Here is a 24829-nt window from a genome sequence, read left to right as displayed (position 1 = left end):
TTTAATGCAGTTTTGGGGAAGGGAACTGATTATTTGTGTTTGTTTAGGTACTGATTGACTTATCAAAAGAAGATCTGAATAAGGGCTTCTCACAGTGGTAAGTAAGCCCTTTCATTTGATCAAATTAAATTTGCTACTCAAGACATTGTCTCAGACAGTTGCCCATATTCTCTCTCCAAAGTTCTTCCCTTTTCAGTACATATCAGCTCCTTTGTTTATAAAGGAGACATTATCACCTTAAGGCTTTACTGCCTACAGATTTCACTTACCTAAAGGACCTCTGTAAGCCCTAGTCTTAACCCTGGCCAGCCAACTTACAGAGGTGAGTTCTGCTGGTCCCACAGAGGCCCAGGTAGGGTAGATTAGGCCACCTGTCCTGATGTTGCCACAGCACACTCTCAATACTAACACAAGTCCAAACTCAACTATCTTACAGGTATGAGCTGACTCGAGATGGCCAGCCCAGAAGTTGATGATGAACAACAACATCTTTATTTTTTAAATGTGTACATATGTATATTTTGTAACTTAAATCAGAACAGCCATTTGAAAAAAATACATACATATACATACACACACACACACACACACACACATTCTTGTGTGCAGTATAACTGCATGACTGGATAGTATTAGGAAGAGGTAAACACATGTAAAAGCAAGAACTACTCTTTCTTGATTGGATTTAATTGTTTAAATCCATAAACAAGCAGCGTATTTGTGCCTAACAAATTATCAGAACCTCAGTGGTGAATTTTCACTGACATAGGACTCGCGTGAATGTATGCACCAAAAGGGTCCTGTCTCAGACACAGAGGGTGAGGGAGGTCTGTTTGTGAAGCAGCTATCAGTATTCCTGGGCAGTGACTGACCAAGGGAGGAGGCTTCTTTTATGGGACTAAAAAGTGATCCACCAAAAAGTGCCAAGAGCTAACTCTATCTAAGCCCTGCTGGCTGCCACCTCTGGTACTTCTCTGCCTGGAGGTTCGTTCATGTATCTGATTTGGAACTAAAATGTACTTTCCTGATGGCAACAATGTTAGTGATAGTACTCCAGTATGGGATGGCCTGGGACCAAACTCCAGCATTTGGCATTATTTCCATAGGAAAATGTAAGAAAAGTTTTAAACCCAGGTCTACGTCTGCACTCCCATAGAGCACTGGAGGCTGCTGCCGAGTGTCAGTGCCAGAGAACAAGGGGCTTTCTGTATCTCTCTCAGATAGGTTTGGGAATTCTGCTCCACTCTTCTAAGAGAGGGCTAGTTCACCTAAACAACATGTTAAAAGCAAAATATGTAAATTGTATATTTAAACAAGTGCCTCTTCTGCATTTCAGACTTTATAAAACCACATATTCTTGTCCTTTCTCACGCTCCTAGAGCTGTTGTCGAGTCACATCCTCTTCACTTATCTACGCAGGCAGTACCCCCTGCCATCAGTTTCCTCTCCCTACCACTGCCTTCACTGCCACTTTTCTGAAGAATGGTAACATCTTAAAACAAAGTTTTTGTCATTTTACTCTCACTTATAAATTATTATTTCCTGCTTTCTACAAAATTCAAGCCCACTCCTTGTGTTTCAGACCTAACATAATCAGGTCTCCAGTTTTCTGCTACCTTATTCATGTGCAGATGCTCTGTTCCAGAACAGTCCATATATATCCTGTCTACTAATCCTACTTACCTCTTAGAGGCCTATGTCAAACCCACCTCCTCCATTAAGCCACCCCACACTGACAGGGCCTCTCCCCCCTACCTAGGGCAGCGGTCCCCAACTTTTTTGGCACCAGGGACCGGTTTCGTAGAAGATAATTTTTCCACAGACTGGGGCGGGGAAGGGAATGGTTTGGGGATGATTCAAGCACATTATATTTATTGTGCACTTTATTTCTATTATTATTACACTGTAATATATAATGAAATAATTATACAACTCACCATAATGCAGAATCAGTGGGACCCTGAGCTTGTTTTCACTTGCCACTCACTGATAGGGTTTTTTGTTGTTGTTGTTGCAAATGTCAGGTTTATTGTATTCATATTTCTAAATGGATGTTTTTAGACCTTGACCAAAATAGAAAGGGCTGGTTTACATTTAATGCTCCATTTTAAAAAGAAATAGTTAGCAGAAGAACAAATCAGATTGCAGTGGGGTGGAGAATGCATCATAGCTTTACAAAAATAAGAGAGACTACTCTTATCCTGGCCAAGTATTTAAAAACTCAGTCATTGGTTAGCAGCAGTCCTTAACATTTTTATACCCTCCTCATTATAATTTCCTCACGTTGTAGAAGAAGCTAAGGGTCACTCTGAAGATATTTTTCACAACAGGCAATTCATAGAAGAGAAATCTGAATGCAGGCTACACATGAAAAGATGCCTTGACTGCACTAAGTAATCAGAGAAATGTACATCTAAACAATAGTGAATTACCATTTTATACCCAACTGATAGGGTTTTGAGATGAGTCTGAAAGCAACTGATTTATTATGGTCTCTGTGCAGTCAAACCTCTCTCTAATGATAGTCTGTATTTGCAGCCGCTCCCCAGCACTAGCATCACCACCTCAGCTCCACTCAGATCATCAGGCATTAGATTCTCATAAGGAGCATGCAACCTATATCCTTCGCAGTTCACAGTAGGGTTCGCGCTCCTATGAGAATCTAATGCTGCCGCTGATCCGACAGGAGGCGGAGCTCATGTGGTAATGCGAGCGATGGGGAGCAGCTGTAAATACAGATGAAGCTTCGCTCGCTCACCTGCCGCTTACCTCCTGCTGTGCAGCCCGGTTTCTCACATGCCATGGACCAGTATCGGTCCATGGCCCGGAGGTTGGGGACCCCTGATCTAGGGCATCTACTATCAACACTGTACATTTTTCATTTTAGCAAATCCCTGCCATGTAACATTTAATTTTTAAAACTGTTTATTAAATATCTACTACGGTCATATGCTAATCAACTACCTGTACTGTGACTGGTATTTAATGTTTCTGTTTACTCTCCAATTGACCTAGAAGCTACTTGAATTGATTTTCGCCCCCACCATCCAAGGCTATGCTAAGTACATGGCCGACGTGTAATAAAATTTGTTTCTGCTGTTTTGAGTGACAAATTCTCATAATAAAATGGGACAAGTGATGCCTGTCCTATCTACCTCACAGTGGCATTGTAATGTTCACTAAACAGACAAGTTGCTTGAAAATGATAAAGTGCCAGAGGAGTAGAGGGAATGTATCATATGTCACGTCCTGAATATCAGCAACCCTAAAACAACTACTGCAAGATGGCAGACAAAGCAGACAAGTGAAAACCTATCCGTCCTCTTCCAAACACATAGAAAACCTCGTTAAACCATGAACGACATTTATTTTAAACATGGTTGATTAAAAAGTAACACAGGTAGGGCTTCCCTGGTGGTGCAGTGGTTGGGGGTCCGCCTGCCGATGCAGGGGACGCGGGTTCGTGCCCCAGTCCGGGAAGATCCCACATGCTGCAGAGCGGCTGGGCCCGTGAGCCATGGCCGCTGAGCCTGCGTGTCCGGAGACCGTGCTCCGCACAGGAGAGGCCACAACAGTGAGAGGCCCGCGTACCGCAAAAAAAAAAAGTAACACAGGTAAAGTTCTGGTGATGATCCAAAGAGAAAATCTACAGCAGGGTATAGGAGTTGAAGGGGGTGTTTTGAAGAGAACCAGAATTTTAGCACACACCAGAGAGAAGGCAAAGCTACTATGTAAGGCACAGGAGCCTGAAAAGTTTTGTCATCAGAAAATGCCTTTGCTGCCAATGAGGACAAGCAGTTGGTTGTCAGCAGTGGGTGGAAACAATCACCTACTCTCTCCTACAGGACCACGGGGTCTGAAGTTACACACAGTTGACTTGGTGTGGAAACCTCCACACCTGGAAACTAATGTGAAAATTGGTTTAGAACCTGCAACCATGTGAAGCCCTGACAGAGGCAACCACAAAACTAGCCCTTAGGGTTGTCATGCCCACCTAGGGCACACGTTGGACCACTGTAGCAGATAATTCCCACTAAAGGGAAGCTCACAGGCAAAAATTATAAAAACAAAAACAATTTTAAAAATATGAAGCACATGGGAATACCAACTGAAAAATGGCCACTAGATGTATTTCAGCAAGAAGGAAAATGTAACATTAAGGCAGAAGTGGCATGTGGGAAACAATGGAGAGCAAAGAAATCTGTAAAATGTGTTGGTAAACCTACGTAAGTCTTGATTGTTTAAGAAATATAAAGTAAGCAAGCAACCAAAAATGTTTGTAAAAACTGGGTTCAAAAAGCCTGTGGCACTGAAATGCTAGCACTGACATCTAAGAAGGACCATGAAGCTGGTTCAGAGGAATGTTAAAGTCCTTATTTAAGAAATTAAAAAAAAAAAAAAAAAAAAAAAAAATTAAAAAAAAAAAAAGAAATTAAAGATAGTTTTCTATTTTAAAAATTAATTATTAGTATGTGGCAGTTACTAGTTTATTACCTTTCAGCTCCAAGTCAACCCATCTTTGCCCTGCTTTGATACTAGAGACACCACAGCCTCCTCTCCTTTGCCAGGGAGCTTGAGGTTAGGCTTCCCAAATGAGGGCACTGGAGAGACACCGCAAGGCCAGAGTGGGAAGAAGGGGCCTTTCTTTCTTCTACTGAGGTGCTTTCTTCCTGGCTGTGTGAGGGCCATCCTCAGTTACCAAAGCACCGCCACAGTTTACTCTTGGCTCACGCCCTTGGGCTTTGCAAACGTAAATATAGCCTTCATGGTTCAGCACCATCCAGCACCCTCTGGCAAGTTTCTTTGCCACAAGTTGGTTGCCTGTTCCTATAGCAGCCAGACCTCTACTCAAAGGTTTAAATCTCAGCCTAGTGGGAAGGCAATTTTTAAGTTTCTAAGTTCCTTCCTTGTTCACTCTCCTTTATCCCTGGGGGTAGTATCTGCTTTCTGAAGTCGCTACTGCATACCCCTTAGAGTCTCCTTTTCTCCCCTTTTAGTAGGTAACTACCATTACTAGTTAGCCATTCTTGTTTTAAAATTTTCCTGTTAGGCTACCTGTGCAATGTAGTTTCTATCTCCTGACCTTGACTAAGTGTATATTAAAAATTTTAAGATAACCAATAAAATAGAGTAACAATAGAAAAATCAACAGAGCTGAAATATAAAACTTCCAAATCAGTAGTGAAGAAGAAAAAAAAAATAAAGAGAAATTCAATACCCCCAAAAAAATAGGAAAGAAAAAAGTAGCATAGAAAAATATGATAAATAGAAAATACAAAAGAAGATAGGCAAAAGACTTCTAAATATATTTGTAATCACAATAAACCCACTATTAAAACCTGCAAGGGGGTCAAATTCCATGAAAATAAAAAGTACAGCTATATGCTATTTACAAGAGGTTCACTTCAAACACATAGAAGTGTTGAAAATAAAAGGATGAAAAAGATATACTCAAGGGTAGTTTAGATTTGTTTATAGTAATGGTAGCAAACATCATATTTAATGGTGAAACATTAAATGCTTTCCTTTTGAAATCTGGAATAAGAAAGGGCTGCTTGCTATCACCACTTCTACTCAGCCCTGTATTGTGGCATATGTAGTTGGGCAAGAAAAAATAGGTATATCTGACCAAAACTGTTGTTATATACAGATGATATGATCATGAGCATAAAAATCCAAAATAATCTAAAGGTATACTGCTAGAGTTAATCAGAGAGTTTCTAGCAAGATTGCTAACTGCAAAGTTAATATTTAAAAATCAACTGTAGTTCTCTGTTCCTGAAATAGTTGGAAAATGAAATTTTAAAAAGATAATTTATAAATGTATAAAAGATCAAATACTATGAATACATCCAACAATAACCCCTATGGGAAAATTATGAAACTTTATTAGAAATGTTAAAGGGAATCTAACCAGATGGAGAGCTATGCTGTATTTGGAGTTTGAAGACCCAACATTACAGATGCTGATTTTCCTCACTGATCCTATCCTTAATGAAAAAAGAATCTCAATATGTAGTGTGTGCGTGTGTGTAACTTGATAATCTGATTCAATACACATGGAAACATAAAGGGTGGGAGGCCGTCAACTGGATACCAAAGTTTATTTTAAAGTTAAAATAATGAAAACAGTGGGGTACTAGTGCAGGGAGAGACAACTGGACCAAAAGAATAGAAAAGAGAGTCCAGTAACAGACCCATTCACACACAGATATTCAATTCATGACAGAGGTAGCACTACGAGCAGAGGGGAAATAGATTTTTCAATAAATGGTGCTGAGATAACTGGGTATCTATGATGGAAAATGTAAAAATGGTCCTTTACTTATACCACATTTAAAAAATCAAACAACTGCAGGTATATTAGACTAAGTGTGAAAGGCAAAAGTGTACAGTTATAAGATAAGAGAATAACTTTACAACTTGTGACTAGAGAAAGGTTTCATAAGACACTTAGAGCACTAACTATAAATCTCTACATCTTTAACTATACTCTCTATATTAAAATTAAGTTTGTCAGTTCATAAAAAGAAACTAGAGGAAAATGGAAAGAGGACATAGAATGGAAGAAGACATTTGCAACACATATAACTGTCAAATGGCTCATGACCAGAATATATAAATAACTCTTACAAGTCAATAGGAAAAGACCGACTGTCCAATAGAAAAGTGAACCAAAGATACATACAAGCACTTCAAAAAATAAATACAAATGGCCAATAAACAAAGGAAAAGATGTTTAACTTCATTAGTAATCAGGAAAATGAACATTAAAACCACACTAAGAGCTCTATACACTATACTGGCAAAAATAAAAAATCTGACTTACCCAAAATTGGTCAAGATATGGAAAAATGGGAACTCTCATACATTAATGGTGGGAGTATAAACTGGTACAACCACTTTGGAAAAGAGTTTGGCATTTTCTTCTAAAGTTGAAATATACATTCTCCATCAAAGTTGCACACTATACAACCCCAGAGGCTCCATTCACATGGTTAGATGTGTTTTACTCTAGGACCCAGCAATTTTATTTCTTGGATATTGCTTCTAGAAAACCTGCACACATGCGAACAAGGATGCACATACAAGAATGTTCACAGCAGTAGCTCACAACAGCCAAGAACTAGAAACAACCCAAATGCCAATCTCTAGTAGAACAGACAAATGGATTATGGAACATTCATAGAGGAATACTAGACACCAATGAAAACAAATGACCTAGACCTACACACAACAATATAGATGAACAGTACAAACAATGTTGAACAAAAGAAGAATTAAAAAGAAAATATACAATACGATTCCATTTTTATAAAGTTCAAAAATAGGCAAAACTAAACTATCTTGGTCTAGGTGTACACACAAAACTGGCAAAACTATTTAAAAAACCAAGTAAGTGATTAACATAAGTCAGGCTAATGGGGGAAGACACATATGGTATGTGGGGGAGGCCTTTGGGAGTGCTGGTGAATGTTCTGTTTCTTGATTGTTGCATGGGTGTGCACTTTATAATCATTCATTATACTTGACATTTATGGTTTTTATCATACTTAGCATATGTGTTATATTTATAACACACAAAACAGATTAGTGAAATAGGACTTCCCTGGTGGCACAGTGGTTAAGAATCCTCCTGCCAATGCAGGGGACACGGGTTTGAGCCCTGGTCTGGGAGGATGCCACATGCCGCGGAGCAACTATACATGTATGTCAACTATACATCAATAAAACTGTAAATAATCAAGAGCTAAACAATGGTTGCAGTACTTATATTTTAAATAATTAAAACTGGATAAAAGTAGACCTGATAGAGAGGGCCTAATGTTCTTCCTACTAGCAGCACTGTCCCTTCTCAGTGGCCCTCCAAAAAAACTCCTAGGCCTCTGAGGAAGAGTTTGAAAACCTCTGTTTTAAACTAAGAGTTAACCACAGGCTCTTAAACTAGCTGACAAAATTTAGATTAACATAATTTTAAAATTATATTTCTTCCATGCAAATCAAAACTATAATGAGGTACCACCTCACACCAGTCAGAATGGCCATCATTAAAAAGTCTACAGGGCTTCCCTGGTGGCGCAGTGGCTGAGAGTCCGCCTGCCGATGCAGGGGACGCAGGTTCGTGCCCCGGTCCAGGAAGATCCCGCATGCCGCGGAGCGGCTGGGCCCGTGAGCCATGGCCACTGAGCCTACGCGTCCGGAGCCTGTGCTCCGCAATGGGAGAGGCCGCAACAGTGAGAGGCCCGCGTACCGCAAAAAAAAAAAAAAAGTGGGGGTAGGGGGTGAGGGAGCAGCAGTAACCAAAAGTGGCCCGTACTCACAGATGTGAAGCCAAACACCTGTCCTTTAAGAAAATCAGAATGAATATGGAGAACAGAGGGTAAGTAGAAAGCATCAAGAAAACTACTCTTACGTAAAACACAGCAAAGGTGAACCAGGAAGGGTGCCCAAGGAAGGCTCAGCCTAGTAAGAGAATACGACTCATTATCGGTGAGGAATACAAGTAAGTCACTGAGAACATTTAGGTTTGGAAATTCATTACAAAAATTTTATTTAAGATTTCATGCCCTTATAAAAAGTACATCACATCAAGATAGCAAAAAGGACACTTTATGAGAGACTCACATCCACTCATCTATTTTACCTCATAATTCATTTCCTACCCTAACACGATAAAAACTTTTTTCCTTCTTCCTTTTGTTCCTTCTGCTCTGAAAGGGCAAGTGTCATGAGGGATATCTTAATAGTATGTGCCATTTCCTTGCCAGGAAAGCAACAGCTTCCTGCTGGCTGGACTAAAGAGAGCCACTGGCATTCCTTGTTCCCAGGCCAAAAAACTCTGAACTTAAATGCAACCTTTCTATTACTTGCACTCTCTCCCTGAGTGTCTCTCTTACACGCTGTACTTTAAAACAATCTTACATTTTAAGCACTCAAGAATTGCTTAAGAAATGATTAAAGGATCTAAAGTTAATTTAGTAATTAAACTTAGCAATGTTTTCTATAAAAGAATCTCAAAGTTAATAAAAATTATATGGATGGAGAAGGACCCAACAGAAAGAAGGGGGTGAATTCTGAGAGTATATACATTTTATAACCCTTGTCTCAGAGTAAGATCAATCCTACAAAATATTTAGAATGTTAAGAATGCAATTTACACAGTAAAAATGATTTGTTTTCAGCATGAAAGTATTTTTAATTTCCTTACTGCAGGTACAATGGCATCCAAGTCATCAATTTCTGTAATAGAAAAACAACAATAATAAAAGAATAGCTTTATCCACTGTTAGGCTCAGATGAAATGAGAATCTCTATTCAGAGGCAAACTTCAGACACAAAGGCAACATCACTAGTGCTTTCATGCACATGAAACTTTTCTCCAATAGTGGTGATGAGTGTATCACTGATTCAGACACAGATGCTTCACAGGGCAAAAAAAAGGGTAAAAGCTATCACACACCTACAAAAGCACCCTCTGACTCTGATATTAATCTCATTAGCAGTGTGCTCTTATTAACAGATCCTACTAGCAACATTTATGATATTATGTTACTGCCTCTTTAACTACATGGGTGAGCCTACATGGTGAAATCCCCAGTAGAGGCACTATCTCTCATGGGCCCCCATCTAAGGACTTAGGGATTTCTTCTCTTGGAACACAGTCCTGTCCTAAATCTATGATAAAGATTTCTCATTAGTAGGATGGCTCTTAGGTCTACCTTTTAGGATGAAGCCTATCTACCTAATAAAAGGTGTGAGGTGTCTCAGAGTAAAATCTCAGATGCGATGTATTATAGAGCTTAGCCTGGTCCAGCCTACAAGATAGTTCAGGTTCTTCTCTGCCAGATTCTTTCTGAATTTGACTTCTCTTCCTAAGACTATCTTCTTCCAACCAGCCTAAGTTAGAATTCACCATCTGGAAGCTCCTAGCCACTAAGGAAGGTCCTTCCTCTGATTATGTAGACTCCAGCCCTACTTAAGGTAAACCCCAGTGGCAGGTTCTCTAAATTCTCACCACTTTTTTCTAGATTATTCTGCTAGTTCACTGTTCATAAACTCACTTCCTTTACATAAAACGTGATTCCTTGGATTCCATCTCTTTCCCTCCATGTTTAGCTGGATTTTGATTGTTCTTCCTTTAGCCAAAACACATGACCCATGCTGTTTAAGTTCCTGACTTCAGTCAGAATCCTTATCTGAATCCACTTATCAAAACATAGGAAAGGAAAAAAATATGAGCAAATCTACAGCAGAGAATTTGGTTCACATCTTACATTGTGGTAAGGTACAAAGATCAAGTTATTCCCTGACCTGCATTCTAAAATCACACCTGTTGAATTGAAGCAAATGATCCTACATGAACCATGCTGAGTATCCTATCTGAGGGGAAGTTTCTATAGAAGGATTCTGAAATAAGTGTTGCTAGCACACCTATTAAAATGTTTATTAATGACAAGAAACTCATTGTTTAATTGCTACGCCAAAGCAAGTAAAATCATATTATTGCAGGAAACAAGGCTCTCTGAGATACAAGGCAACACACTTATACAATTCCACATCTCAAGTTAAACTTTCAAATTACATTTTCCCAAACAACAACAAAAAAACACTTTCAATTTCAAATGAGCTATATGGGAAAAAAAAGAATTCATTAATAAATAAATCACTTTAACCTTTTTAAAAAGTGGGGGTTTTTTTGGCCACGCTGCGCAGCTTGCGGGATTTTAGTTCCCCTGCCAGGGATTGAACTTGCACCCTCGGCAGTGAAAGCCCAGAGTCCTAATGACCACTGGACCGCCAGGGAATTCCCTAAACAGTGTTCTTAACAGTAAGATAAATTATTTTTATAGCCATATATAATCACACTTAAAGAGAACTGGGTCTCTATTTTGCCTATGATTCCTAAGCTAATTACATTTTTTTTTCCCTGTAAGAGATATTACTACTGACGAATCCCTCAATCTGACCAAGAGTGTAAAATGTAACTCTTCCCTTCAACAGATTTATAAATTTATCTCCTTTCTACAGATGTTTACTTTATATTACTTCTCATCACCTTAGAAGGAAATTTAATTTGTATATCTAAAAAACACAGTAAGTAGGAACTATCTTTAAAAAAAAAAAGAGAGAAGAAAAAGAAGGAGAAGGAGGAAGAAGAAAAAAAAAGACACCTTCCAAGATCATAAATTCTAAGGATATTTCTCATTAGCCAATGACAGAGTCAAGGTTACACTGGGCCTAGCCAGAGTAATGTCATTTCTCATTTTAAGGTCCTAAAACAAAGGCAGCCCCCAGCTCCTTAAAGGATATATATATGTTTCTCTGTTCTGCAGACTAATCCCAACCAACTTTAACTGCAAGTTAGAAGTTTGTTTCCAGAACTGTTAGTGGTTTCCAGACACTTTCTACAACTCTGGGTAAAAACACTAATACAGTGACTAAGGAGCACTGTTTCCTCAAACCCACTGACATCTTGAGACTCAAAATTTAACCACCACCAACAAAGATCTTACCTAAGATTTCAAGTAGATCATTAGTAAATGCCTGAAATGCTGGGAAAAATTCCTCATGTTCTTCCAATTTGTTGATAATGCTTTAAAAAAAATGCAGTTTACACTGAATTTCCAACTTGCATCTCACTGGACATAGAACATTTCAAAATGGAAAGAAATTGTCCTGCTAATTTAAATATAAGTTTAATGATCATTTACTGCAATCCATTCTTTTTCAGCTCTTTGTTCATCTAGTAACACTTTTCTAAAAAAAAAGTCTATTATCAGTGTAATCATCTGTTCTAAAGTTAAATCTATATAACATTCCTAATATAGGAATTTTCTATTTAGCTTGAGGATTCTTAAGAGACCATGCTTTTATAACATTTTCTAAAAAGAATTGGCTTTTATATCCTGTATTCTATTAAACATTAAGAATAAGTATCAGTAATCAGTAAAACTGTGGGAAGGAGAAAAAGACCAATAGTGAGACATACATTCCTTTTAAAAGCATTAAGTATCAGAAAACTCAAGGGTCAGGTAAGGGTTCTTGGAAAACTTGCAGAACATATGTTGAAGTATAAAATCTGGGGAAGGAGGGAGGAAGAGTATAGCTATAACATTTTGATATTTTAAAAAAACATTAGGTTTTATGTCAGAGATGCCTAGCTTTTTAAAAAAATTCTTAACATCTTCCTATCAAATAATACACATACTCTTAGTGATTATTTAGTGATCAGTGATTGATGGTAATGTACTAAAAATTGGACTTATATATTCTGAATTCACATAAAGTTGCTAATAAAGTATGAATTTCTCCATATATAATTTGGAAACAAGCTTATAGCAATAATGCTGGAGTCCTGATCCACCCTATGTAAACCTATAGGCCCTAGAGTCTACTTTTATCTTGAAAATACTTGACATTCTCTCCATCCCTAAGGTGTGAGATTATTTTAGATTGTCAAGTTATTTTAAAAAATGCTATTCCAAACAGGAAAGGTAAATAACTTATGAAGTTTTGGAAGTCTTTAATTTTACCACTCCAAACATTCTGGATGGTACTTTGCAACCTTTTCAAAATAAATACCTTTGGAGGTCTTCAGGTCCCAATACCTGCATAACCTGTTCATTCACATCTTCATTAACCAGCCTACACAATTTTCCAACTGTGCTCACCAGCACACACAATGAGGATGAACTATCTGCAAAAGAGAAATAAAAGGATAGGATATTTTAAAAGAGAGTTTTCAAAATCATTAAATCAAACACTTTATGCTTCAGTTAGCCTTGATTTTTTTAACTACTTTTTGTTGATTTATTAAAAATAATTCTTAAATGGGGGGCCAAAAAAACAAAGGGTCATCACCTAGTTCTAAGAGTTCCTGGAGGTTTCTCACAGCATTGTTCACTTCTCCAAGCCTAGTATAAACTTCATTCATTCGGGGATAGACTCCAGTTAAAGAAGGCACATCAAATAATTTTTGGAAGTGAGAAACAATAGCTTGCAAAATTTGAAAGTCTGGCATATTGCTGTCCTGCCCAAAAGAGAGAAAGAAAAAGATAGTTTACATCTTAAAATTATTCCAAATCTTTAATAAAAACTTTCAAAAGAGAAATAGAGTTCTAGTAGAATATCTATATCCATATCATTATTAGTTTCTAAGATAAAGAGTACATTAAAATGTGAACATTTATGTAAGTATTAGGTAGTATTACCTTTTCCTTATTTTCCACTTCTTCTAACATGGTATCTACTATAAACAACAGATCTTCAACTTTGACACCTTCATTTTCATCCTGCTTCTTTAAATTATGCCAAGGCACCAGTTCTGCAGATAGTATTTTCAAGGACTTATACAAATCCTTTACGAAAGAAACAATATGCTATTACTGATTTTTAAAGTTTTCATAATAATGCTAATAAAATATAATTATCCAAGCAGATTTAATATATATATTAACCATCATCATTATTTTTTTAAAAAATACCATTATCAGTTTAGAAAAAGTCTGTTAAATTAGTTTTCTCCAGGCCTTACATATATATATATTGATTATCTGGAATCTGGATGTTTAAAGTAATTATATGTTATTTATTAGTAGCATATGTTATTCAAGTAATTATTTTGAAATATTGATAAATAAAAAATAAGCTTGTCCTTAATATTTTGCCCTTGATTTTTTAAATAAGATATACTGAGATGTAATTCACGTACCATAAAATTCATCCTCTTTAAATGTGCAATTCAGTAGTTTTGACTTATTTACAGAGATGTGCAATCATCACCATTATCCAACTCTAGAACATTGTCATGACTCCAAAAAGAAACCCTGTATCCATTTACAGTCATTCCCCATTCTCTCCTGCTCTCAGCCCTTGGGTAACTACTAATCTACTTTCTGTTTCTATGGATTTGCCTATTCTGAGCATTTCATTAAAAAAAATGGAATCATACAATAAGCGGCCTTTTGTGACAGGCTTCTTTCACTTAGGATATTTTCAAGATTCATCCACGTTATAGTATGTATCTCCAGGAAAGTTTTTAATTCAAAAGGATGCCTGAAGTAATTCGACTTGATTTTCATGACAGCCTACTTAGTTTTCCTGGCCTAGATATGTTGTCCTAATCTATTTAAAACTGTGCACAAGAGGCCGGGCTCCTGGAATTTTAGAAGTCTAAGACTGGTCAATCTATAAACAAATATTTACTGAGCATCTACTATGTGCACGGCACAGTGCTTGGCCCTTTAGAACAATGCCATCCAGAAGGAATGTAATGTGTGTCACAGTAATATTGTCTAGTAGCCACATTTTAAAAAGTAAAAAGAAGTAGGTGACAATTTTAATAATATATTTAACCCAATATATCCAAAATATTATCATTTAACAGATAATCAATATTTTAACTATTTTCCTCCATAATAACTCTTCTAAATCCAGTGTGTATTTTTATACTTGCAGCACATCTCAGTTGGGACTAGTCACATTTCAAGAGATCAAAAGCTACTTGTGGCTTAGTGGTTATTGTATTAGACAGTGCAACTCTAGAATACAGAAAGAAATACAGGAAATTCTTACTTTTCTCAACTTCTTATTTTAGTCCTCCACTTATTTAACACTCTCCAATTAATACCCAGACCTCACATATTAATATCTTTAATCTTTCATTTGGTAAGAAGGCAGTTATCTATTTTAGCAATTCAAGGCAACACAATTCAGTGCCAAATAAATGTATTAAACAATACGTGCCACCAGAATTTGAAAAAAAGTCAGGAAGTCAGAGCATAACGATACTTTCATTAACCAATGTTTTTCATCAGTAAGGTGCAATTATAAAGAAAAAGTCTATGGTAAAAGCACATCAAATATAAAACTTTGCTTGAGAATAAAAGTATATAAAGCCCATGGACTCCTACAGATTTGCAAAGCCTGTAAAGAATATTCAACCCCTTACCTTTAAGGAAGCCAGCTGATCTGCCCACATTTCTATTATAGGAACAAGATGCTCAAATCCACAATCCTGAACAAGATCTTTATTAAAATGTTGGGCTCCTCCTTTGCTCTGTTTATAAATTATTACTGGAGCTCTTGGATTGTGAATAATTGAATTGATGCTCCTTAATACCTTTAAAAAAGACAGTGTTTTTAGTTGAAATGTTTACCACAGTCCTATCAAAGTGATATATGTTAAAGGAGTGCTTTACATATCAATGTAACATCATTACCGAGTTAGAGATTCATTGCACAGGATTCACCAAAACAAGTGTCTTTCAAAGGACTGTACAGAACAAGTGAGTGAAAAATGCTGTGTTATTTTTCTTTTTTTCCCATAGAAAACTACAGGTCTCCTGAGAATTTGATTTCTGATGCTTATTAACAAGCAGTTTTGTTGTTGCTGTTGTTTGGTTTAGAACATGCATTTCAATGTTTTGCTTCTATTATATTTAAACTCTACTTTGAATTCCATTTTAATGGAAAAAAATAATTAATTCGCCTTCATTAAATTATTAATGAGCACAGGAACATAGTATTTCTTCTCCCTCTGCCTCACACCAAAGATTAAGGAGGGCAGCAAGAACTCCTAAAAGAAATCAGGGAGCTGATATTAGCTGAGTGTCAGAAGGTCATAGCACAATTCCCTTCCATGAGGGTGGCAGTGAACCAAGGGGGATTACATACATGTCTAGCAGTATGTATCCATACCTCGTAGTAGATTGTTAGCAAAAATTACTGCAATTATTACTCTTCCTTACATCCTCTCCCCTTGGCAGTATGACACTGCAGGTTCTCCCATCAAGAGGTAGAGTATTTCCTGCTCCTTGAATCTGGGGTAATCTTGGGCCTTGCTTTGGCATACAGAAAAGGAAGTTATGGTGTGCCAGCTTGAAGCCCAAGACTCAAGGGGGCTTGATTATTTCTGCTCTCTCCCATTGAGATCTGCTGCCACATGGACCAGCCCAGGCTAGATGGTGAATGATGAAAGACACATAACCCAGTCAACCCAATCACTCTAATACAACTCCAGAGCCACTTAGCTGACTTGTACCAGATTGCAGATGCATGAGGGAGCCCAGCTGCAATCAACAGAACTGCCCAGCTGTCCAAGCACCGTAATATTAAAAGGGGTGTTATTTTAAGTCACTAAGTTTTAGAAAGGTTTGTTACACAGCAAAAATAAACTGATACGTATATAAAGTCAAAGATAGAATAGAGCAAGGAGAGGAGGCAGCAACAAGAGAAGTCTGCCCTTTTACTTCTTCTGGTATGGTAAGAATATACCCTGTGACCAAGTGGACACTTTGGAAGACAGTCAAGCTTTGCTTTCATGGAAAAAAAAAAAAAGCTACCTATAGCTGGAGGACCCTAAGGGAGTGTCACTTGAACAAGAGGAAGAGAGGGATTCATAAGAGATCAGCTGGAAAATGCATTGCCCACAGAATGAATGGTACGATGCCAAGGTCCCTAGTTGGTAGGGAGGAAATAACTGCACACACACACACACACACACACACACACACACACACATTCTGTGATAGAGAAAAACAGGCAGTATTTGGTCATTAGCCACACAAAGGGCACCAGTGCTAGATTATACCAGCACCAGTCGAGAAAGATTCTACCCTTTTGCTTTGTGTTCTCACTCAACATTCACCCTCACTGACAACCTGGAAGAAGCTAGATATAGCAGAGGACTAGGAGTGAAGGGGAGCAATGAGAATAAAGAAACAGATCACACCCACTTGCCACACTGCTTATTTGGAGAAGCATAGGTCAGACATGAGATAAAGTAAGCATAAGGTAGAAGCCTTGAACTGGATGAGAGACTGAAGTTTTGACTGAGATTTGAATGACTTTTTCTCCCAACTTTTCAACAAGGAAACTTTGAAACATACAGAAAATAAAAAGAATATAAACAATAAATACTATATTATATAGTCAGTGTTCACCAGAAACAGAACCAATAGGATGTGTATGTGTGTGTGCAAATGTCTGTGTATTTATTTATTATAAGGAATTGGCTCACACAATTATAGGAGCTGACAAGTCCTGAGATCTGCAGTCAGCAATTGCTGAGATCTGCAGTCAGCAATGCAGCAATGCTGCAGTTAGCCAATGGCATAGTTCTAGTCTGAATTCCCACAAGCTTGAGACCAAGGAAGAGCCAATGTTTCAGTTCAACACTTGAAAGCTGGAAAAAAAATTGATGTCCCAGCTCAAAGGCAGTCAGGCAGGCAGAAAGTTCCTTCTTCCTCAGCCTTTTTGGTCTACTCAGGCCTTCAGGTGACGTGATGAGACCCAGCCACCACGAGGAGGGCTTTACCCAGTCCACCATTTCAAATGTTACTCTCCTCCAGAAACACCCTCACAGACACACCCAGAACAAGGCTTGACCAAATTATCTGGGCACCCTCTGGCCTAGTCAAGCTGACACATAAAATTAACCATCACAAGTCCACCCCTTGTCAACTTGGCACCCATACACTTTGCCTCAAACCATACTTAATCTCCAAATAAAGACAATAACAAGATCATGGATCACCTAACATGATACAACTGTGCTGTGTACAGCCAAAAATGTACTAACCCCTTTGCCAGAAGAAGAGGTAAAGTCCTAAAGTGAGGATTACTCTTCTCCTTGATACCCTGTAACTTAAAAACTATGATATAAAAATAACAGTACTCAAATATGATGACATAGTCATTATATGATAAGAGAATAAGAGCAGGAAAAGAACAAAGATATTTGCTATATATATATATATATATATATATATATATATATGTATTTACAAATATATACATACACCCATGTGAACATATTCATAACCAAATAAGGAGGAAATACACATGACAATTATAATCCTCATTTCTATAAGTCATCTTATGGTCACAGCTGGTATTTATCACTACTTTCTTCCATTACCTTTTTTTTATTATGTTTGCCTTCAGCAAGCACCTCAGCTGGTCCTGGTCCTTTACTTGCTGGGGTAATCCAAATCTTCATTCCTGAAGGGTCTGGGCCATTAGTAGTTCTGCCTAGACCAGGTTGTTGGAGTTTTCCATTGACCTTTATCACAAGGCATGGCAATACTAAGAGATGCCCTAAGGGATGGCCTGTATTCTAGACATTCTCTTCCTTTCCTTCCTTGTGGAGTGGTAGTACACTGCTCAAAGTTCTGCCCAGTGGGAGGATTTCCCTTCACTTCTTTCCTTCAGGGATGTCCCAGACAGAAGCTGTAGTGTTGCAGTTGTCTACTTTAATGTGGTCCCTACAGATTATGCAGAGCCACCTGTAAATCAGGCCTAAGTCTACCCTTCTTATGTCAATTGATCATAGGGAACTCCCCATGAGGCCACAGGTGCAGGCTGGGGGAGAGAAGGTAGTGCAGCAAGAGTGGGAAACCGCAGGCATTTGGCCACTGCTTCATGTAATTTATTGTGCCTTCAGGGCCTGCTCAGGCCCAATTTCACATGTACCACCTTCATTCGATGACAGAGTGCTGCTGTGCTCACCCAATTTTATTGGCTTCGTGGGTCAGATGACACCCAGCTCATGACGGGTAATTCAAGTCACATGGTAACTTTGTGGCCCACCGTTAAGCCTTTTACTCAGGCCCCGCAGCAGGCCAAGAGTTATTACTTAAAAGGAAAGTAGTTATTTGCAGAGGATGACAGGATCCTTCTCCAAAATCCTAAGAGCCTGACTTATGATTCACCTACAGGGGCCGCCAAAGGCTGCCAGCAGCATCCCTACCTGCCATGACAGTCTAAGCCCCATCGGATCTGCTGGATCCTGTTGTCCGAATGGCAGAGCAGCTTGCATGGCAGCCTGGACCGATGCAGAGCCTTCTCTTGTTCTGGGCCCCACTCAAAACTAGTGCCTTTTCAGATCACTCAGTAAATGGGTTGGAGTAACACATCACATGAGGAATATGTTACCTCCAAAATCCAAAGAGGCCTACTAGGTGCTGTGCCAGGTTTTTGGTTGTAAGAGGTGCCAGAGCAATAACTTATCCTTTACCTTAAAGGGAGATCTTGACATGCCCACACCACTTGAGCCCTAGAAGTTTCACTGAAGTAGAAGGCCCCTGAATTTTTGTTACATTTCTTTCCCATCCTTTAACATGCAAATGTCTTACCAATAAGTTGCTACTTCTTGCTCAGTAGGTCCAATCAGCATAACATCATCAATGTAACTGGCCAGTGTGATATCTTATAGAAGGGAAAGGTGATCAAGATCCTTGTCAACTAAGTTATGATATAGGGCTGGAGAGCTGATATACCCCTAAGGCATGACAGTGAAGGTATATTATTGGCTTTGCCAGTTTAAGCAAACCACTAGTGGTGGTCCTTATTGACAGGTATGGAGAAAAAAGATTTTCTCATCTCATTCAGAAACATTCTCAGAAAAACCCAGAACAATGTTTGACCAAATATCTGGGCACCCTGTAGCCCAGTCAAGTTGATAAATAAAATGAACCATCACAAACACCCATATAATCACTACCTAGATTCAATAATTGTTAACATTTTGCCATATTTGCTCACTCTATCTATATTTTGAGCTGAACCATTTGAAGAAACTGCAGACATGATAACACTTCACTCTCATACATACTTAAGCATGCATCTCTTAAAAGTAGGCATATTCTTCTACAAAGTCATAATGCCATTATTATAAATAAGAAAATTAATAATTTCCCCCACACACACACCTACAGTCAGTATTTGACAAAGAATGCAAAATACACAATGGAGGGAAAAAAGTCTCTTCAGCAAGTGGTGCTGGGAAAGCTGGACAGCTGCATGTAAATCAATGAAGTTAGAACACTCCGTCACACCAGAAACAAAAAATAAACTCAAAGTGGCTTAAAGACTTAAATATAAGAAGGACACCATAAGACTCCTAGAAGAGAACATAGGCAAAACATTCTCTGACATAAATTGTAGCAATGTTTTCTTAGGTCAGTCTCCCAAGGCAATAGAAATAAAAGCAAAAATAAACAAATGGGACCTAATCAACTTATAAGATTTTGCACAGCAAAAGAAACCATAAACAAAATGGACAACCTATGTACTGAGGGAAAATATTTGCCAATGATGTGACCGACAAGGGCTTAATTTCCAAAATATACAAACAGCTCGTACAACTGAATAACAAAAAAGCAAACAACCCAATCAAAAAATGGGCAGAAGACCTAAATAGACATTTTTCCAAAGAAGACATACAGATGGCCAATAGGCACATGAAAAGGTGCTCAATACTGCTAATTGTTAGAGAAATGCAAATCAAAACTACAATGAGTGCTCGCTTCAGCAGCACATATACTAAAACTGGAACGGCACAGAGAAGATTAGCATGGACCCTGTGCAAGGATGACAAGCAAATTCGTGAAGCGTTCCATATTTTTTTGTTATAAAGCAGAAACTAACACACCATTGTAAAGCAATTATACTCCAATAAAGATGTTAAAAAAAAAGAACTACAATAAGGTACCACCTCATGCTGGTCAGAATGGCCATCATTAAAATCTACAAATAACAAATGTTGGAGAGGGTATGGAGGAAAGGGAACCTTCCTACACTGTTGGTGGGAATGTAAGGTGGTGCAGCTACTGTGGAAAACAGTATGAAGGTTCCACAGAAAACTAAAAATAGAGTTACCACATGATCCAGCAATCCCACTCTTGGGCATATATCCTGAGAAAACTATAATTCAAAAAGACACATGCACCCCAATGTTCACAGCAGCACTATTTACAACAGCCAAGACATGGAAACAACCTAAATGTCCATCGACAGGTGAATGGATAAAGAAGACATGGTACATATATATACACAATGGAATACTACTCAGCCATAAAAAAGAATGAAATAATACCATTCGCAGCAACATGGATGGACCTAGAGACTATCATACTAAGTGAAGTAAGTCAGACAGAAAAGACAAATATTATATGATATCACTTATATGTGGAAGCTAAAATATGATATAAATAAATGTGTTTACAAAACAGAAACAGACTCACAAACATACAAAACAAACTTATGGTTATCAAAGGGGAAAGTTGGGGGAGGGATAAACAAGGAGTTTCAGATTACCAGATACAAATTACTACATATAAAATAGATAAACAACAAGGCTGTACCGTATAGTACAGGGTACGGTACTATATTCAATATCTTGTAATAACCTATAATAAAAAAGAATATATATGGATATATACATAACTGAATAACTTTGCGGTACAACAGAAACTTAACGCATTGTAATCAACTATACTTCAAGAAAAAATAATAAAAATAAAAATAAAATAAAAACCCAATAATTCCCTAACATCATCAATGCTTGGACTGAAGTTTAAATATACTGATATGTATAATATGTGACTATAACCCCCTTGCCAAAAGCTATGAGTTCTACTTTATATATTATTCAAGAACGGGAAAGGGAGACTCAAAACAACCACTTTAAAGAGAGAAGAGTTGGAGCTTCCCCGGTGGTGCAGTGGTTGAGAATCTGCCTGCCGATGCAGGGGACACATGGTTCAATCCCTGGTCCGGGAAGATCCCACATGCTGCGGAGCAACTAAGCCCGTACGCTACAACCACTGAGCCGGCGCCCTAGAGCCCATGAGCGACAACTACTGAGCCCACCTGTCACAACTACTGAAGCCCGCATGCTTAGAGCCTGTGCTCTGCAACAAAGAGAAGGCACCACAATGAGAAGCCTGCACACTGCAATGAAGAGTAGCCCCCACTCGCCACAACTAAAGAAAGCCCACGTGTAACAACGAAAACCCAATGCAGCCAAAAATAAATTAATAAATTTAAAAAATACTTCAAAAATAAACAGAGAGAAGAGTAAAGCCATTTCCTTTATTTCCACCATCAAGCCCAGGCTATTTGATAAATAAAAATAATAAAAATAAATAAACGAATAATTCCCTAATATCAGGGAATTATAAAGTATAAAGACAACATACCGTTTTCATACTGAATTTTTGTCCCTACTCATACTTCAAGTTACAACTCACAGGTCTCCTGGTAATATGATTTGAGATGTTTATTTTGGAGCATTTTTATTATTTATTTATTTAGTTAGTTCAACAGAGTGTATTCAACATTTCACTTCTATTTAAACACATTCCAGGGCTTCCCTGGTGGCACAGTTGTTAAGAAGCCGCCTGCCAATGCAGGGGACACAGGTTTGAGCCCTGGTCCGGGAAGATCCCACATGCCGCAGAGCAACTAAGCCCATGCACCACAACTACTAGCCCGCGCTCTACATTTACTGAAGCCCATGCACCTAGAGCCCATGCTCTGCAACAAGAGAAGCCACCGCAATGAGAAGCCTGTGCACCGCAACGAACAGTAGTCCCCGCTAGTCACAACTAGAGAAAGCCTGCACACAGCAACAAAGACCCAACACAGCCAAAAAAAAAGACCCTAAACACATCCCTTTAATGGAAAAATTAATTAATTCCCCTCCACGGAATTATTATTGACAACAGAGTATATTCTTCTTCTTTTATTTTTTTTGGGGGGCAGTGCTGAAGTATTAAAGGATAGCTTTATTACTTTGCCAGGCAATGGGGTCATACTGGACTTCTGCCTCGAAAACCTATGTGTCCTAATCCAGGAGGATTTTTTCTTTTTAATCTTTTTTTATTTTTTTAACACCGTTATTGGAGTATAATTGCTTTACAATGTTGTGTTAGTTTCTGCTGCATAACACAGTGAATCAGCTTTACATATAAATATATCCCCATATCTCTTCCCTCTTGCATCTCCCTCCCACCCTCCCTATCCCACCCCTCTAGGTGGTCACAAAGCACGAAGCTGATCTCCCTGTGCTATGCAGCTGCTTTCCAGTAGCTATCTATTTTACATTTGGTAGTGTATATATATCAATGCTACTCTCTCACTTAGTCCCAGCTTACCCTTCCCCCTCCCCATGTCCTCAAGTCCATTCTCTACATCTCCATCTTTATTCCTGTCCTGCCCCTAGGTTCATGAGAACCATTCTTTTTTAGATTTCATATATATGTTAGCATACGGTATTTATTTTTCTCTTTCTGACTTACTTCACTCTGTATAACACACAGACTCTAGGTCCATCCACATCACTACAAATAACTCAATTTCGTTTCTTTTTATGGCTGAATAATATTCCATTGTATATATGTGCCACATCTTCCTTATCCATTCATCTGTCGATGGACACTTAGGTTGCTTACACGTCCTGGCAACTGTAAACAGTGCTTCAATGAATATTGTGATACTTTTTTTTTTTTTTTTTTTTTTGCAGTACGCGGGCCTCTCACTGTTGTGGCCTCTCCCGTTGCAGAGCACAGGCTCCGGACGCGCAGGCTCAGCAGCCATGGCTCACGGGCCCAGCCGCTCCACGGCATGTGGGATCTTCCCGGACCGGGGCACGAACCCGTGTCCCCTGAATCGGCAGGTGGACTCTCAACCACTGCGCCACCAGGGAAGTCCACATGTCTTTTTGAATTATGGTTTTCTCAGGGAATATGCCCAGTAGTGGAATTGCTGGGTCATATGGTAGTTCTATTTTTATTTTGAGGAACCTCCATACTGTTCTCCATAGTGGCTGTATCAGTTTACATTCCCACCAAGAGTGCAAGAGGGTTCCCTTTTCTCCACACAATCTCCAGCATTTATTGTTTGTAGGCTTTTTGATGATGGCCATTCTGACTGGTGTGAGGTGATAGGTCATTGTGGTTTTGATTTGCCTTTCTCTAATGATTAGTGATGTTGAGTATCCTTTCATTTGTTTGTTGGCAATCTGTGTATCTTCTCTGCAGAAATGTCTATTGAGGTCTTCCGCCCACATTTGGATTGGGCTGTTGTTTTGATACTGAGCTGCATGAGCTGCTTGTATATTCTGGAGATTAATCCTTTGTCAGTTGCTTCATTTGCAAATATTTTCTCCCATTCTGAGGGTTGTCTTTTCGTCTTGTTTATGGTTTCCTTTGCTGAGCAAAAGTTTTTAAGTTTCATTAGGTCCCATTTGTTTATTTTTGTTTTTATTTACATTTCTCTAGGAGGTGGGTCAAAAGGGATCTTGCTGTGATTTATCTCATAGATTGTTCGGCCAATGTTTTCCTCTAAGAGTTTGATAGTGTCTGGCCTTATATTTAGGTGTTTAAACCATTTTGAGTTTATTTTTTTGTATGGTGTTAGGAAGTGTTCTAATTTCATTCTTTTACATGTAGCTGTCCAGTTTTCTCAGCACCACTTATTGAAGAGGCTGTCTTTTCTCCATTGTATATTCTTGCCTCCTTTATCAAACATAAGCTGACCATATGTGCATAGGTTTATCTCTGGGCTTTCTATCCTGTTCCATTGATCTATATGTCTGTTTTTGTGCCAGTACCATACTGTCTTGATTACTGTCACTTTGTAGTATAGTCTAAAGTCAGGGAGCCTGATTCCTCCAGCTCCGTTTTTCTTTCTCATGATTGCTTTGGGGGACTTACCTGGTGACACAGTGGTTAAGAATCAGCCTCCCAATGCAGGGGACATGGGTTCGAGCCCCGGTGTGGGAAGATCCCACATGCTGCAGAGCAACTAAGCCCGTGCTCCAAAACTACTGAGCCTGCACTCTAGCACCCATGAACCACAACTACTGAGCCCATGTGCCACAACTACCGAAGCCACATTGCACAACTTCTGAAGCCCGTGCACCTAGAGCCTGTGCTCCGCAACAAGAGAAGCCACTGCAATGAGAAGCCCACGCACCACAACAAAGAGTAGCCCTCGCTCACCACAACTAGAGAAAGCCCGCACCCAGCAATGAAGACTCAAT

The 24829-nt window shown here is 38.6% G+C and overlaps 2 protein-coding genes across 9 annotated transcripts in view; one reads left to right on the top strand and one right to left on the bottom strand.

Annotated features, from left to right (window-relative positions):
- The window catches only part of ESYT3 (extended synaptotagmin 3), a 57470-nt gene extending 54279 nt beyond the window's left edge, over positions 1 to 3191 (top strand). Inside the window, exons 22-23 of the mRNA XM_079922176.1 lie at positions 48 to 97; positions 437 to 3191. Coding sequence (XP_079778302.1) covers positions 48 to 97; positions 437 to 473 — 87 coding nt within the window. The 3' untranslated portion in view covers positions 474 to 3191. The remainder of the gene's footprint in view (positions 1 to 47; positions 98 to 436) is intronic.
- Positions 3192 to 8019: 4828 nt separating this feature from the next.
- The window catches only part of CEP70 (centrosomal protein 70), a 78900-nt gene continuing 62090 nt past the window's right edge, over positions 8020 to 24829 (bottom strand). For 7 of the 8 annotated variants that reach the window (XM_079921200.1, XM_079921196.1, XM_079921199.1 and 4 more), the window contains 6 exons: positions 14951 to 15121; positions 13212 to 13358; positions 12862 to 13030; positions 12583 to 12697; positions 11514 to 11593; positions 8020 to 9240 (listed from right to left, as the gene is read on the bottom strand). In XM_079921200.1, coding sequence (XP_079777326.1) covers positions 9179 to 9240; positions 11514 to 11593; positions 12583 to 12697; positions 12862 to 13030; positions 13212 to 13358; positions 14951 to 15121 — 744 coding nt within the window. In that variant the 3' untranslated portion in view covers positions 8020 to 9178. The remainder of the gene's footprint in view (positions 9241 to 11513; positions 11594 to 12582; positions 12698 to 12861; positions 13031 to 13211; positions 13359 to 14950; positions 15122 to 24829) is intronic. The other variant, XM_079921201.1, reaches the window with a different exon arrangement.

The sequence above is a fragment of the Stenella coeruleoalba genome (assembly GCF_951394435.1).
Source record: "Stenella coeruleoalba genome assembly, chromosome: 5".
Lineage (NCBI taxonomy): Eukaryota > Metazoa > Chordata > Mammalia > Artiodactyla > Delphinidae > Stenella > Stenella coeruleoalba.
The sequence above is the reverse complement of the archived record's forward strand: the minus strand, read 5'-3'. Positions and strand labels throughout refer to the sequence as shown.